Raw genomic sequence first — 16,783 nt, 5'->3', positions numbered from 1 at the left:
TGATCTGGTGTTTACTGTAGATGTGTCACACCTAACTTGGTGATACATCCTTGTGACTGCTTCTTCTCCATATCATCTGACTTCTTTGTAAGTCAATATGGTATTACCTCATAGCAGGTCCAGGGTTGCCCTCTCTGACTCCATGGTAAGCCCTTGCGTCCGTGTCTTCAACTAAGTGACCAACTAACTTTGGCCTCACTCTCTCAATGACCAATGATTAATGGTTCACTGAGTCTTCTCCACTTCTCGTTCACACTCGGTGACTGACCGACTGAGGCCTCTTCATCTAGTAGACTTCTTCACTGTTCAGCTTCCGTTTAACTAATGACTGACGCTACAATATGCATCCACCTTTTATAGACGTTGATTGACACAGCTACGTAGTCTCCAGAAATAACAATGACATACTGCCACAACGCCTCAAACTGTTGCATGTAATGGTGAAATCCCCTGGGGCGGCTGAGTCTCTGAGCGAATTTCTAAAAGCTCACGATGACGTAGCAATGACTTGGCAGAATCGCCAGTAGTGCAAAATATAACAACGTCATATCCAACATCTGATATATAACAATTCTCACTGTACATGTACTGAGTGTTATTTTACACACACGTATATATGCATACATCTAAGTACAATCCTGCAAGCGACAAGCATTGTAAAATTGAATTGAATAAGAATTATAACAAAATAATAGTAATCTCACAGATAAAATAATAATAATACGGAAATAATAATAATAATAATAATAATAATAATAATAATAATAATAATAATAATAATAATAATAATAATAATCATACAAATAAAATCCTAAAATAATAAAAATACAGATATAATCTTGTAACGGGATTTGGACCGTTACAGCCCCAATGGTACGAAATGTAATGACAATTTAAAAATTCAAAATGTATCCATTGACCATAATTCACGCCGTGATGAGAAGAATGAATGGATGAATATGAATTGCAAATAATCAGCAGATCCAACTCAAAATATTGAAAGTTAAAATGAATTCCAAAACCAATTCTTGGACTAGAATTTTTAAAAAACGACGATGAAAAATAATTATGAACCTAAAACAATCAGTGGATCCGGCCCGCAATGCCCCACCTTCCCAGAAAATATCTTAAAACGATAGGATATACTGACAAAGTGGCTGCTTCCAAAGCACAATCCTGAATCGATGATGCTTGTTGTCTAAAGGTATCCAAAAACTAGGCCAACGGCCCCTCATAGTTGTACTTATCGCTAGTAAAGTAGAACCATGGTATTTCTCATGTAGCGGTATTAATCACGACTTACGGGGTTCCACACATTGTGGTACTACTCACAGGCAATGTACTATGTACAAGTAACGCAGACTTATGGTGCTTCTCACATAATGGTGCCATTTATAGGCAACGCAAAGCCATGGTGTTCCTCACATAGGTGTACTAACCACAGGAACCCATACTATCCCGTCGTATTCCGTACATAGTGGGTGTTCCCCGCGTGATAGTACTAATTACAAGTAGTCTCTAATTCGATCATCCCTTGCTCGCCCTCGCCATAAGACCTATCTGTGTCGGTGCGACGTAAAGCCCCCCCTTGCTCGCCCCTTTTAGTCACCTCTTACGACAGGCAGGGGATATCGTGGGTGTGTTCTTCGCTTGGGTCCCCCACCCATAGGGGTTATGTGTTTGGTTTGCGAGAGCTACTTTATTTCGCTCAAGTCCGCCGGCAAGCCGGTTAGGAACCCCCTATCCACCACCTGGGACGCGCCACATGGGAGTATCACCTCTCCCCCTGCTACGCCAGCGTAGTAGGTTAGTGCTGTTTCTAATTCAATCATCCCTTGGTCACCCCTTTTAGTCTCCTCATACGACTGGCAGGGAATACCGTGGATGTATTCATCGTCTGCGTCCCCCACCCACAGGACATAATATTCTGACGTCCTGTAGAAATGTTTCAAGTATGAGGACCCTGCGAACGTGCGGTAATAACACAACGAAAGAGAGGCAATTTAACATAATCTTGCTTTGCTTCACATTATCAGACTGCAAAACAAATGAAATTAGCCTAATCTGAGTAAACTGGCCACAGAAAGCTTCTCTAACAGCAGACTAGTGATCGGATAGTTGATGTACCTCCGAAATGAAGTTGTTCGAATTAGATGGAACAACAATATTCGTCGTTGCGCCTGCAAAAACCGCTATGTGATAATATTGCTTCTGAAATACTGACCCGCAGCACATGTATCGCCAAGAGCGAGAATTCTTTGACGTTACTTGCACAATATTGAATCCCAGATGATAGAACTTTACCGTCCAACGTTCTAAGCTAAAATAGTTCACATAGCGGTTTTCGGAGGTGCAATTTCAGTGTCAGCTTGCCAAATCCCTTCAAACACGACAACCCAACACGTCTCATCCACTCAGGCCTGGTCATCCTCCACGAGCTACTGGTCGTAAGGACTGCCTGCGATAGGTCCCCAACGACTGCTTAGTCATCAACTGTACAGCCGACTCGCAGTTCACAGGTTCGATTGGCGCGTGAAACTGCTGGGCTGTACGTCCCGCTGCGTGAACGCCTCCATTTTCTTACATTACTGGTACACGCATGCACAGAAATGGTATCTCAATGTAAATAAACCATGGCGTCCCGTCCCCCCCACCTCCTCGGTTAAGGCATTGCTGTACATAGACATGTCCCTACAAGACTTGGTTTTAATTGAAATGGGTACAGTGGTGGATGTTTAGCAATACACACACTGTGCCTTTAGCACTACCCAATCACTTCCTTCCCCTCCTTTTTGGTACTAGAGTGGCCTTCAACACTACCCCTTCACTGCTTGCCCTCCTTTTCGGTACTAAAGTGGTCTTCAGCACTACCCCTTCAGTGCCTCCCCTCTTTTCGATACTAGAGCGGTCTTCAACACTACTCTTTCACTGCCTCCCCTCCTTTTCGGTATTAGAGCGGTCTTCAACACTACTCCTTCACTGCCTGCCCTCCTTTTCGGTACTAGAGCGGTCTTCAACACTACTCCTTCACTGTCTCCCCTCCTTTTCGATACTAGAGCGGTCTCCAACACTATTCCTTCACTGCCTCCCCTCCTTTTCGATACTAGAGCGGCCTTCAACACTACTCCTTCACTGCCTCCCCTCCTTTTCGGGAACTGAAGTCTGTGCACCTGAATTCAGAATATGTTTTATCATGTTCATTTTGAACTTTCTGCAATGATTCTCCCATAACTTCATTTACCATAGGGATGAACAGGGTTCACAATCTCCTTGAGCCTAAACTCATGACTTATGTGCACCCATCCTTTATTCCATATTCATCATGACGCCGGCTATGAATATCTAACTCTTATTTTAGTTTAAATGTCCGGCTCCATGGCTAAATGCTTAGCGTGTTGGCCTTTGGTCACAGGGGTCCCGGGTTCGATTCCCGGCAGGGTTGGGAATTTTAACCAGCATTGGTTAAATTCGCTGGCACTGGGGCGGGGTGTATGTCTCGTCTTGATCATCATTTCATCCCCATAACGAAGCGCAGGTCGCCTACAGGAGTCAAATCAAAAGACCTGCACCTGGCGAGCCGAACATGTCCTCGGACACTCCCGCCATTAAAAGCCATACGACATTTCATTTTAGTTTAAATAATAATAATAATAATAATAATAATAATAATAATAATAATAATAATAACATACATTTTAATTTGACGTCATTTAGGCTGCCTGGTTGTCAGTTTTAACGTTCCGTTTTACTCTACTAGATGGAAGAGTAAACCTAATCTCCGTTATGCAATTAATGACTGAGTTTAAATTTTTGACGGGTTAATACCAAACGTGTTAGCAGAGATCTGTTACGGAGTCACTCACCACGATTTACCAAACCCCTATGTGAATGAAATATAATATTGACGTCGAATAACCACTTACAACACTTCCTCGTCATTGGACACCAGTAAAATTGCAGTTAGGTCATTTAAAGTAACTAAAAACAATCATAATATATACTTTCAGTACGTCTAGGAAAGAGTGCATTGCTTACAATGGGGAAGGCTGTTCCATGTTCGTAGAGAATCACTAACACTATTACAAACTAAAGCAGATTGATATTCCTGTTCGTCTCTAGTTAATCTTTCTGCAAGCGCTTCATGCGTAAAACAATTCGTTACGATGAATCTGATGAAGTCTTCAATTTAGTATCTTAGTTACACTGAATTAGGCTGCAACGGATGCATTTGCACCAGACGAGAGGTTTCCAGATGCGATAAAAATTAATTCAGAATGTAATAAAAAATAATTATTACATCACCAAATGTTGTTGCACTCAATTGTTACAGAATATTTTCAAGATAAAGACAAGCTCTATTTGTAGGCAGCAAATTTAGAGGTACAGGTGAGCTTAAAATCCATAATCTCCAGCAAATAAATAAATAAATAAATAAATAAATAAATAAATAAATAAATAAATAGTGAAGAAATGAAACTTCTGTTTAAACGAATAAAACACAGAAGCTCCAGACACGTTGTAACGTTCCAGACGTCACAGTGTAATTGTGGTAATTTTATTATGTTTAATCAATTCAAGTATGATATATTTTTACGTCATGATATTTATCTTCGTATGTAATTTTATTATAATTCATGTTTGATCATTTGCTCACTATCATTTCATTACTTTGTAACTACGACTTGTAAACGAGGGCTGAATATCCTAATATTAATTTAGATTCTTGCGACATTCGTTTAAATTTAACTTGCAGTAGATTTTCCTCTATCTTGCCACATCATCGAGGAAGAAGAATCAACAAGTTTAGAACTCAATTCTTGGAAAAGCTGATACGTGTCCAGGCGATGTAACCGCAGCTACTGTGTTCGGAGCTGAGTAATTCAAACTGGTCACCGCCTATATTTTCAAAGGAGCGTCAGGTTGCCATGGATACTGAGTGAAAGGGCTAATAGAAGAACAGTTGATATCATCGTTGGGACCCATCAACTTTAATATCTGGAGTCACCTGATTGGACCACGTGTTTTGACCATTAATTAGGGCCAGTAAAGCTTACTGAAGGGCGTGTTGAAGCTCTTGGCATCATTCTTCTATCTTGTATTTCGCTTTAGGTCTGATAACTTGTTTTATGGTTGATGTACCATAATGGACTAAGTTTAATAGTTTATCACTTCTTCAGTCTTAACTTCGTTACCACGACGTGGTACTTAGGAATTTCTGAATGATGAGTGTATAGCCACTCTCATCAGGAAGTACGAACAGCTCTGTATTAGACCAGTTTGTACCAGTCTAAGACAATAGGTAGCATTAAAGTAGATAGAAATGAAACTTCGGTGCACATTTTCAGTAAAGTTGGAAGGATTGTTAATTGAGTATCCTCTCCACATAACCCAAGGAGGTTTTTCTAACTATGATTTATGGCTCATCTCCAATATATGGGATAGAGCATAATAGGGAGTGTTAGTATCGAAGCCATCTTCCAATTAGTGGTCGGTGCACTTGGCAAGGCAGGAATGGTACTTGGCGGCAGATGGAAAGACCTCAAAGACGACCGGCAGTTTTCCAGCTACAAGGATGGAGGCGTTCTCAGGACAAGCGGAACAAGACTACATGGTGAGCAAGCGAGTTTAAAATATTTCAAGTTTTCGCGAAGTAGAGTCATTCATTTTTTTTTTGTTAAATTAATTTCCTATTTTAAATTCAGTTCTCGTCAAACCGTCGTCATTTTTATTTAGCATAATAAATGTTATTCTCTTGGTTCATTTTAATCAGTCTGCCTTAATTAGCCTTTTGATTTCTAATTCTCCTGCTTAATGATTAGTGCACTATCACCCCATCCCTGTGATGAGAGTCCGTCCAAGCTTGATTATAAATTTTTGTTTTTAAGTCATCAACTTAAAGACTGGCGCCCTTAGCTTGCATAGTTGCATTTCTCGTTCAATTATTGTTCTCTAAAAGGGGCAAGTCACAACGTAACCTATCAAACTGACCCATACTATGCGATTATTATTATTATTATTATTATTATTATTATTATTATTATTATTATTATTATTATTATTAGCGAGTTTGAACTTATTAGCACTTTTTTTTCTTCTTCTCTTCCCTATATCTCCTCATTCTCCCGCTGCGTTCCTGCGTTCCTTTTTTTACGTTGTTCAGTCCGTCTTGTATTTATTCGGGTCGGATTTACAGAAAAATTGTGTTTGTGAATGAAGGTTCTGAACTTTATTCTATCTTGAATGGATTCTTCATTAAATGCCAATTTCATTTAAGTCCTCGCTGATCTTTTTAGCCAACTATTGTGATTATTCATTGATAAGACTATGTTTAAAATTTTCTTCGTGACCCTATTATTATCCATTCTATATAAGTGACCATCAAATTCTAATCGCCGTTGAACATGCATTCGATATGCTCAGTGGCCTCAGACAAAATTTTGGGAAACCCTGCTCAAGCCCAATAAACTGACCATAATAGTAATACCCTAGGTCCAAATTTCAACGTACTGACAGTTCATTTTGGTTCTAACTTCTCTGTGTGTTCGAGATAAATGGACGTCCTCCAACAAAATCCGCTCAGGTTAAATGTCACTTTCTTCTTGACGGCTAAATTCTTTTCCAGGTTCAACATGCTCGAGCGGCGCCTGTGCGGGTAACAGTGGGGGAACGGCGGCGCCGGCCGAAGGGACCGACTGCGCATGTCAATGCTTGCCTCACCTGCCCGTGTTCAGAGACGACCTGCAGATTTGCATCGATGACATCCATGGTGAGTATTGGAATGGATCATTACTTCATTACTGTTTTAAAATGCATTGTCCTGCGCAAATACAGATTGTGCGTCACCAATTCACATTTACAGAATAAAGAGTATGACTTCATAATCCCTTCGAGAATCATCGTCACTCCGTCCTTACCAAGATGAGTGCGGTTCGAATTACGAACGTTGTCCACGGATTTTTTGAAGTGAATTCCACGTGAAACTGAAGTTCTGTGGTTATGATCATATCACCATTCACGTGAAACTACAGGATGGGCGAGAAGTCCCCGTACCCCTTGTTGCAATCAAGTGTTGGAATACATATTGTCGCAGTCGAGTGTTAGTTTGAATCCATGGCAGATGTGAACGGTAAGTGTTACACTATTGAGGAGGGGTTAGTGGCAAATGTGGGGTGCACGAAGGACAACACACAGGCAGAGAATGAGATAGATTATGGGGCATTCCAGGAAAGATTTAACAAGATCCGCCGCGAAAAGCAAGACTTATCGACTGGGACAAACGTACCTTTGCCTCAGGCACTGTGAATGAAAGACAGACCGTGGAGTGGAAGGAAGAAGATACGAGAAGGAACATGTGCTGGAGACTGTGCTTCGATTGAACAATCTCCTATGAAGTCGACGCGTAAACGTGCTTCGGAACTCGGTATACCGAGAACAACAATGTGAGAGTACTTTAAAAAAGATCTTAAGTTCAGACCTTTTCGACCGACGTTCGTAAACGAGTTATCGGATAGATAGAGACCGGAATGAGCGTGTTTTAGCATGCCGTGCTTTGTTAACTAAATTCCCAAACGCAGTGAGCCGTTCCAAGGTTATGTTTTCAAATGAATGTGCTATATATCGCAGCTCATATGCTAAAAATGTTGTCGTGTGGGCCAAGGGGAATCCTCATTACAGAGTTGAGTTGGAAACGAACCCGCCTCACGTGATTATATGGGTAGCGATGACATCAAAACATCTGCTTGGACCGTACCTTTTGGAAGGATTGTGAATGACAACAATTATTTACACACGTTACAAACATGGTTAACAACCCAGCTTGAGCAAAGTGGCCTCACAGAACGCATATGGTTGCAGCAAGACGAAGCGCCTGCTCACTACGCTCTCGCAGTGTGCGAGTTCCTAAACGAACATTTCCAGGACGGTGGATAGGTCGTGGTTCTCTATCAACACCAGCTCCCTTGAAATGGCGGCCAAGAAGTCCTGACCACACCACACATGACAACTCGTTATGGTAAGGCGTATGTATATGCATGTCGTTATGCTATAAACGAAGAACTGCGAACTAGCTCGCTTCCTTCCTTCCTTCCTTCCTTCCTTCCTTCCTTCCTTCCTTCCTTCCTTCCTTCCTTCCTTCCTTCCTTCCTTCTTGAGACAAAAAGCAAACTCAAAAGACACTACGGCCGGAAGGCAGACTACGAGATGACGCATTGTTAGGGGTGAATCGTCTCGGCTGTTAGTCTTGGTTTTCTAGACCGGGGTCGCTACCCCATCGTCAGATAGCTCCTTAGTTTTCTCAAGCAGGCTGAGTGGACCTCGGACAAACCCTCAGACCCAGGTTAAAGTCCCCAATGTGACCGAAAATCGAACCCGGGCCCTTTGGGCAAGATGCAGCCTCGTTTCCCCTACAGTAGACCACGAAGTCGTCTCCTTCATTAGGCAATCAATATTAATAGCAGCACTGACGACTAATAAATAGCGTGTGAGACCAATAAGGAAGTAGTATGAACCCAGCCTACACTCATGTCCATACCGTTGCTGCAACTAAATGTAAATATCTCGATCTAATTCACTGTTGTTGTTGTTGATTATTATATTATTATTATTATTATTATTGTTACCGTGTTTTAGTGGTAGGTAGAGGTGAAAGAAGGTGCGGGCGTGAACGGGTCTCAAACTACGGAATCAAAGTTAATGTAAAATTTAACAAGGTTATATTTTCTTTTCAAAAACAAAGAAATAACAAGCATGGCAGGTACAAAGTAGCAAGTCCAAAGGGTAGTTACAATATTTACAGGATTTGGGCTTCGCGCCCTGACTTCACAATGCTTGGGCAATCAGCTCAGTTTTACCCCAAACACAAGTTTCAACAGAGGGGCAGAAAACCCCATTCATGCCTAGGAGTCCTTGCTCCAAATTACACTGAAAAGCCTCCACGAGGCATACAACACTCAATTTTCAAAAGAGCCACACGCTCTCAACTTTAAGCCTCTCAAAGGCCACACCAAACTCCACCTTCGAGTTGTCCTCACTGGACATAGACACAGGGGTAAAATACCCAACCTACTGAGGTCTATTAAATGAAAAGAAGGTTGATTACATGACCTCCAAAATAACAATTTGAGAGGAGGCGATCGGCACTCCTAATACACTTTGTTTTTAAAACCTAATCTGGCTCTAGGCTACTAATGCAAGGGCTAGTCCCATACTACAGAGGTGACTTTAGAAAAGAGCAATTTGTTTTACGTTAACGAAGAATAGGTTGAGAAAATAAGTTCACCTCAAAACAATGTGAGTGGGAGCTCGAGAGGGTTAGCACTCTCTATCCCAATATGCAGCTTTAAAAGAGAATAGATGAAAAGATTGGTTACATTATAGGAAAAGGTTACATGGTGGAAACGCTTCGAACCCGCTCCGAGAATTAAACTGCCAACCTAGCAAGAAAAGAAGTTATTAAGAGGCCATTACCTGGTGTTGAACAGCTGGAGAAGAAAGAGGCGCTTCCCGCCCCCTGCTATGTACTTTACACACTGAAAGATGGAACAGAAGTGGCCCGGAGACCCAAAAATCAGCAGTTTAAATACTCTCGCGGAAGGTTCTAGGCGTTTTAGGGAAGAGAACACCCGCCCACAATCACTTTATTGGCTAGGGTACAGAAACATATCCAAGTTGGGGGAAGATACATCGGATTGGTCGGAAATTACTAAAAGAAATTCGGGATTGGATAAATCTAAAACAAGGGGAAAAAGAGGGGTATACAGCCAACTTAAACAATAACAGAAAGAAATTTAACAAGAAACAAACTTTTGAAATAAGAACTTCTCAAAAAAAAATAGTTCTTTCACTCCGCACTAGGGTGCACTATTGTTGATCTTCAGTAGTGTCCTCTAGAAGAGAAAGTTCACACTTCTTACTACAAGCAAAACAAAAATACGTCGAAAATGACACAGTTCAAAAACTCCAAAATTTCCAGGTAGAGACATCTTCTGAGAAACTTGAAAATTAATACTGTCCATAAAGTTCAGACTTCCTCCAGCAGAGGAGTTTCAACAGGCGCACATTTTAAATTAGCGGTGTGGAGGTGTACCGCCCGGTACAATTATTATTATTATTATTATTATTATTATTATTATTATTATTATTATTATTATTATTATTATTATTGATGTGTTTACAGGGGCCTAACATCTAGGTCATCGGTCTCTAACAGTACGAGGTGGAACGAAATGTTATAATAATTAAAATTTTAAAATTTATTCGCACAATAGAAATTAAAAAACAAAAGATGATGAAATATGCTTGTGAATTTAAAATCATCGAATTCACAATGCCTTAGGCCTATTTTCTGACAAAATGATAGAAAATATAGAATAAGGTATTGCCTTGAAGTGCAGTCATAGATATCGTTCAAATTAAAATTTAAAATATCACATTACAATGCACGAAGACAGATTACAAGAGAGTTAATAGAATAAAAAGTAGTTAACAATAAAATATAATAAGTAATATATATTAATATATTAAGTAAGTAAACACTTTTATAAACGATTAAACATGCCACGATCCCTCATAAAACGGATGACGAGGACTATTGGCAGTTTGTCATCTCGTAGGATGAGGGAAATGGTAGGCCTACTCGGAAGTTTTGATGATGCTTGCTGTTTAAAGGGGCTTAACATCTAGGTCATAGGCCCCTAATGGCACGAAATGAGAGGAAATGTAATGGCAATTTAAAAGTTCACAATCACCCACTGACCAGAATAAAAAAAAAAGTGAGGACGATCAATGAATGGATAGATATGAATATTTAAAACAATCAGTGGATCCGACCCGCAATGCCCACCTTCCCAGAAACTATCATAAACATAGAATTACTGACTAAGGGACTGCTTCTAAAGCACAATCCTGAATCGACGATGCTTGTTGGCTAAAGCGGTCCAAAATCCAGGTCAACGGCCCCTCATAATGGTGCTTAGCACTAGTAAAGTAGAATCATGGTACTTCTCATGTTGCAGTACTAACCAAAAGTAGCGTAGACTCACGGTGGTCCACACATTATGGTACTACTCACAAGTATTCTACGTGGCACAGGTAACGCAGACCTGTGGTGTTTCTCACATAGTGGCGCCACTCATAGACAACGCAAACCCATGGTGTTCCTCACCTAGGTGTACTAATCACGGGTACTGTAAAACCCATACTGATTCACCCCCTGTTGCTACTAATCACAAACCTATTGTGTACTTAAAATAGTGGTAGTACTCGCAAGAAAAGGCGATCCATGGTGTTCCCCGCTCGATGGTACTAACCACAAGTAGTTTCATGGTTGTAATACAATCATCCCTTGGTCGCCTCTCTTAGTCACCTCGTACGACTGGCAGGGGATACCGTAGATGTATTCTTCGTCTGCATCCCCCACTCACAGGGGGTAGAAACAGAGAAAACGAAGGGATCCTTCACTTCGAAAAATGAAGTAACGGACGAAGAAACGCAAGGGCTACAAAGGGCGTGAAAAATGGAATACTCCCTAGGCCTCGAATGCTCTAATACCATCGGGGTCGGAAAAGAACAAGAGTTGACCAAGGGAGGTCAGACGGGACAGATGAAAGTAAAGAGCCTGTCACAAGTAAGTGGAAGCAAGCCTCGTGGTCGCCAGCCCACGCTCCCAAGTTGACAGCTCTTGCGGCTCCTCTTAGTCGCCTCTTACGACAGGCAGGGGATACCGTGGGTGTATTCTTCGTCTGCGTCCCCCACCCACAGAGGGTCGGAAGTTTTAGACTACGGCGCAGATCGGTAAGGATTTGTACCACGGTAAGATGACTGCCGCAAGTACACACCGGGGGCCTTCTCGTTTCAGTAGGTAAATCCGCTTTTTGTTGATTACAAAACAAGCTAAAATTAGTTTTATATTTTTCTTCGCCACATATCTCAGTATAAATAACGATTTCTTGCTATAGTGTAGACGAAATCAATTAATCTTGATGGCTTAAAGTGTTTATCATTCCACGATCCACGCGCTTCATTAATATTCTGAGTATGCCCCATTCACTTGAATCAAACTGCATAGTTGATTAGCATCAATCACTACCAGATGCTGATGCCATCTTAATTAGGCATTTTGTCATTCTTGTAATGGCTTTGTAGGACGATAGATATCCGCAAAAGAAACTAACTGACTGACTGACTGGAGAGTTACTCAGCGAGACAAGAAGGCCTCACTGGCAACATTCTTAACATGTCGAAGTCAAAATTACTAACTAGCCTTTGCTTTGTGCTTTTTATGGGAGACCAATAACATTTATTTCATGTCATCAGTGGCTCATATTGTCTGGATATGTGCACAAAGATCATAGAAGAGATATCGACATTTAAGGAATGTTACTAGTTGGGATTCATATGGAGAAAAGTTCTACTGAGTGGTTTGGGTAACTGGTACGGGTCGTGTAACTGTAAGTTTGCACCAAAGAGATTGGTTCAAATCCCGTCCTCATGTAGAAGATACGGTGATGATTGTGCCGTATGTTTTAGGCAATTCCCCCGCCCTCTTCGGACTATGTTTTGGCTACTTGGTAGCGCCCTTAAGATTGACGTTTTTTTTATTTGCTATGTTCGGCCTTTTACGGCTTATTATTTATATGTGTCTGTATTTAGAACCTTCTTTGGACGTATTTCTAAAGGTTGATATTCTCCCTTTCTTACTATGGCAACGTGCCTTCCCCTTTCATCCAACCAATTGGGCTGGCTTTCCTCCCCTCCCTCCCGACTGCCGCTCGCTCGCCGCTGAAGAGCGACGGACGGGGGTCGGGGACTTGACTTGTAGCCAGCGGCCTTGCAAATTCTCGGTGCCTTGAGTGACAGCGACTGGTTCCGTTCGGGTCTCGAACCCTTGTTTGTCCACGGTATGGAGGTAAGCTTTAACCTAATAAAGACTGAAGTATCAACGCGAGCGTAACGAAGGGAGGATGTCGCTATTTAATTTGTGAAATGTTCAGTTATACGAGACGATTGTATTTCAGTGCCTTTCGAGTAATCGTACATCTCCAGGCACTTTGATAATTTGCTGCCAACTCAGTGGTTACTTGGTTTAAGATGATGAATTGAAACTTGTTTATTCTCTGTCACAGTGTGCACGGGGTGTTATAAAAATTGAGGCAGGGTTGAAACTTGTCTTAGTTGTAGTTTTATGTTAAATTTTAGGGGCTCAAGGCCCAGTATTTATGTACTTGTTTCACGGTCTGAGGCTGTTTTGAGCTTGAAATCATGTATCTCTTAATTGTACGTGTTAAAACGCTAAGGGAAAACCAACTAAGGGGATTGCATTTATAATTAATTAATAGAGAAATGTACACTCAAGTTTGAGCATTAAATAAATTTCACATTTCAGTCTTTGCTATAGTCTGTAATTGTCCTTGTTCTTTTCGTGCATGTTATGATGTGGTATCTACTACACTTCTCTCCACACAAAGTGCACTTACAATCTACGTCTGGCTCATGGAACTTCTGGTTTACGCATATCTTGTGGTGAAACCCATGTATGGAGAGTCGTGTTATCACGTGGCGCTGTGTGTTGCACTCTCTAGTTCATCTATTGTCACTGCATTTATAATACACTGACTGACAGAGCAAATGAAACACCAAGAAGGAGTGGTCAAAACTTTATGCCAATTGCAGGGTAGACTGACGTCACTGAGGTATGCTCATGATGTGAAATGCGCCGCTGTGCTGCGCACGTAGCGAACGATAAATGGGACACGGCGTTGGCGAATGGCCCACTTCGTACCGTGATTTCTCAGCCGACAGTCATTGTAGAACGTGTTGTCGTGTGCCACAGGACACGCGTATAGCTAAGAATGCCAGGCCGCCGTCAACGGAGGCATTTCCAGCAGACAGACGACTTTACGAGCGGTATGGTGATCGGGCTGAGAAGGGCAGGTTGGTCGCTTCGTCAAATCGCAGCCGATACCCATAGGGATGTGTCCACGGTGCAGCGCCTGTGGCGAAGATGGTTGGCGCAGGGACATGTGGCACGTGCGAGGGGTCCAGGCGCAGCCCGAGTGACGTCAGCACGCGAGGATCGGCGCATCCGCCGCCAAGCGGTGGCAGCCCCGCACGCCACGTCAACCGCCATTCTTCAGCATGTGCAAGACACCCTGGCTGTTCCAATATCGACCAGAACAATTTCCCGTCGATTGGTTGAAGGAGGCCTGCACTCCCGGCGTCCGCTCAGAAGACTACCATTGACTCCACAGCATAGACGTGCACGCCTTGCATGGTGCCGGGCTAGAGCGACTTGGATGAGGGAATGGCGGAACGTCGTGTTCTCCGATGAGTCACGCTTCTGTTCTGTCAGTGATAGTCACCGCAGACGAGTGTGGCGTCGGCGTGGAGAAAGGTCAAATCCGGCAGTAACTGTGGAGCGCCCTACCGCTAGACAACGCGGCATCATGGTTTGGGGCGCTATTGCGTATGATTCCACGTCACCTCTAGTGCGTATTCAAGGCACGTTAAATGCCCACCGCTACGTGCAGCATGTGCTGCGGCCGGTGGCACTCCCGTACCTTCAGGGGCTGCCCAATGCTCTGTTTCAGCAGGATAATGCCCGCCCACACACTGCTCGCATCTCCCAACAGACTCTACGAGGTGTACAGATGCTTCCGTGGCCAGCGTACTCTCCGGATCTCTCACCAATCGAACACGTGTGGGATCTCATTGGACGCCGTTTGCAAACTCTGCCCCAGCCTCGTACGGACGACCAACTGTGGCAAATGGTTGACAGAGAATGGAGAACTATCCCTCAGGACACCATCCGCACTCTTATTGACTCTGTACCTCGACGTGTTTCTGCGTGCATCGCCGCTCGCGGTGGTCCTGCATCCTACTGAGTCGATGCCGTGCGCATTGTGTAACCTGCATATCGGTTTGAAATAAACATCAATTATTCTTCCGTGCCGACTCTGTTTTTTCCCCAACTTTCATCCCTTTCGAACCACTCCTCCTTGGTGTTGCATTGTCACTGTCAGTCAGTGTATATGTGTCTAATTTCTGAAAGGTACGCTATCTTGAACCAGGCCCGGGCCGTACTCTTTTCCCAATCCCCTTCTCCTGTGTGGGGATGTTAGTGAAACTACGCAGGAGTACAATGTTGATGATAATGATGATCGTTCTTGTTGTTTCAAGGGACCAAACAACGCGATCATGAGCCACTAATGACATGCAATGTAAAATAAATAATAATGTTATTGGTTTACATCCCACTGACTACATTTACGATTTTCGGAGACGCCGAGGTGCTGGAATTTGAGCACCTTCATATACCACCGGACTGAGTTGGTATCGAACCAGGCAGCCTGAGCTCAGAAGGCCAGCGCTCTACCGTCGGAACTGCTCAACCCGACCCCGGATGTCGAAGCTTGTCGGACTCTTCTCGGGCAATGATTAATGACTGACAGATGAAATGAAGTGATATTGAAGAGTATAGCTGGAATGAATGATGAGAGCTTTGCGGGACGGTCAATTATGGTTAGCTTAGTACGTAAGTTACGGCCATGTCCGCTTCCTTCGCTCTTCCTTGCCTATCCCACCTAGTTTTCCCATCTCCCACAAGGTCCCTGATCAGCATAACTGGTGAGGCCGCCTTGATCAAATGTCTCACGCTCCAGGACGCTGCCCCAGAGGCGGGAAAGGTATGACCCTCGCTGAGTCCGGAGAAGGGGGGGGGGAAGAATCCAGGAGGATGAACGAATTAAATAAAATAAATAATACATTTGGGTACTTCATTTTCTAAATGTTTACAATAAATGAAACTATATTTTTAATAAATACCGTAATTGCGATTTTACCTCACGTGATATGTAATATCTGACATAAGATTCATACGCAGGAGATAGTAATGGATTAAAATCACCTATCAGAACCAAACGTCTTGAACATAAATCTCATTTAGCAACCCTGTGTAATAATAATAAATTAGGAATTGTTCTGAACTTGCCAAAAGCAAACAAGCGAAGTTGTCTCATTTAAATACGGTACCCTAAAATATGACCGACTTCAGCCGGGATCGAACTTGCTATCTTAAGAATTCAAGCTCAACGCAAACTAACTTCGGAAGCAATGACTCCGAATTTGCTTGTGAGTAACGATCATCCTTGTCGAACTCATGTCTCAGTACGAGAATAATCGTCCACGAGCAGTATTGTGATGGTGTTGGTTAAGTGACTTTGGAATCCCCTTAAGGCATAATTTCAATTTATCAAGCCTTTAACAGCATCATGCGTTCATTGTGATACGTCTGGATAGCCTCATAAATTAACAGTGACCAAGAAACACATTTTGATTCCAGTCTTCTCAAAGCATATCCATCACGTACATCCCTAACAGGAGGAGTCAAGAAATCAAGAATTAACGAGTAAAGTTTTGATATAGTATGCAATAATCGCAGACTACCCATTCTTTCGTAACGACATAGAGCCTAAAACCTACAAGACACACACTAGACGTTATAACACACGTGATTTATCATCTGTCATTGACTTTTGTGACCTGTTCTTAAAGATTCCTTAATCATTCTAATGTGAATGGGCTGACATTTCTCTGCATTCTGTAGAGAAGAATTCGTACTTCAGTGTAGCTTGAGTGAGTGTCCAGTACCGTGTTTAGTTTGCTGTCGCCTGGAGTGGATTTTGCCAAGGAACGTCCGCATTTAACTTACGGCAAATGGCCGCATAATAACAGCACCATCATATGTCTTAGCCGTTATTAAAGGTATAAACTTTAGGCATGGTTCACA

At 42.4% G+C, this 16,783-nt stretch overlaps 1 protein-coding gene across 1 annotated transcript in view; it reads left to right on the top strand.

The window, feature by feature from the left end:
- Positions 1-16,783, top strand: part of sha (shavenoid) — a 354,752-nt gene that overhangs the window by 109,330 nt on the left and 228,639 nt on the right. The window contains exon 3 of the mRNA XM_067146254.2: positions 6,623-6,766. Coding sequence (XP_067002355.2) covers positions 6,623-6,766 — 144 coding nt within the window. The remainder of the gene's footprint in view (positions 1-6,622; positions 6,767-16,783) is intronic.

Source organism: Anabrus simplex, chromosome 4 (assembly GCF_040414725.1).
Source record: "Anabrus simplex isolate iqAnaSimp1 chromosome 4, ASM4041472v1, whole genome shotgun sequence".
Taxonomy (NCBI): Eukaryota; Metazoa; Arthropoda; class Insecta; order Orthoptera; family Tettigoniidae; genus Anabrus; species Anabrus simplex.
The sequence above is the reverse complement of the archived record's forward strand: the minus strand, read 5'-3'. Positions and strand labels throughout refer to the sequence as shown.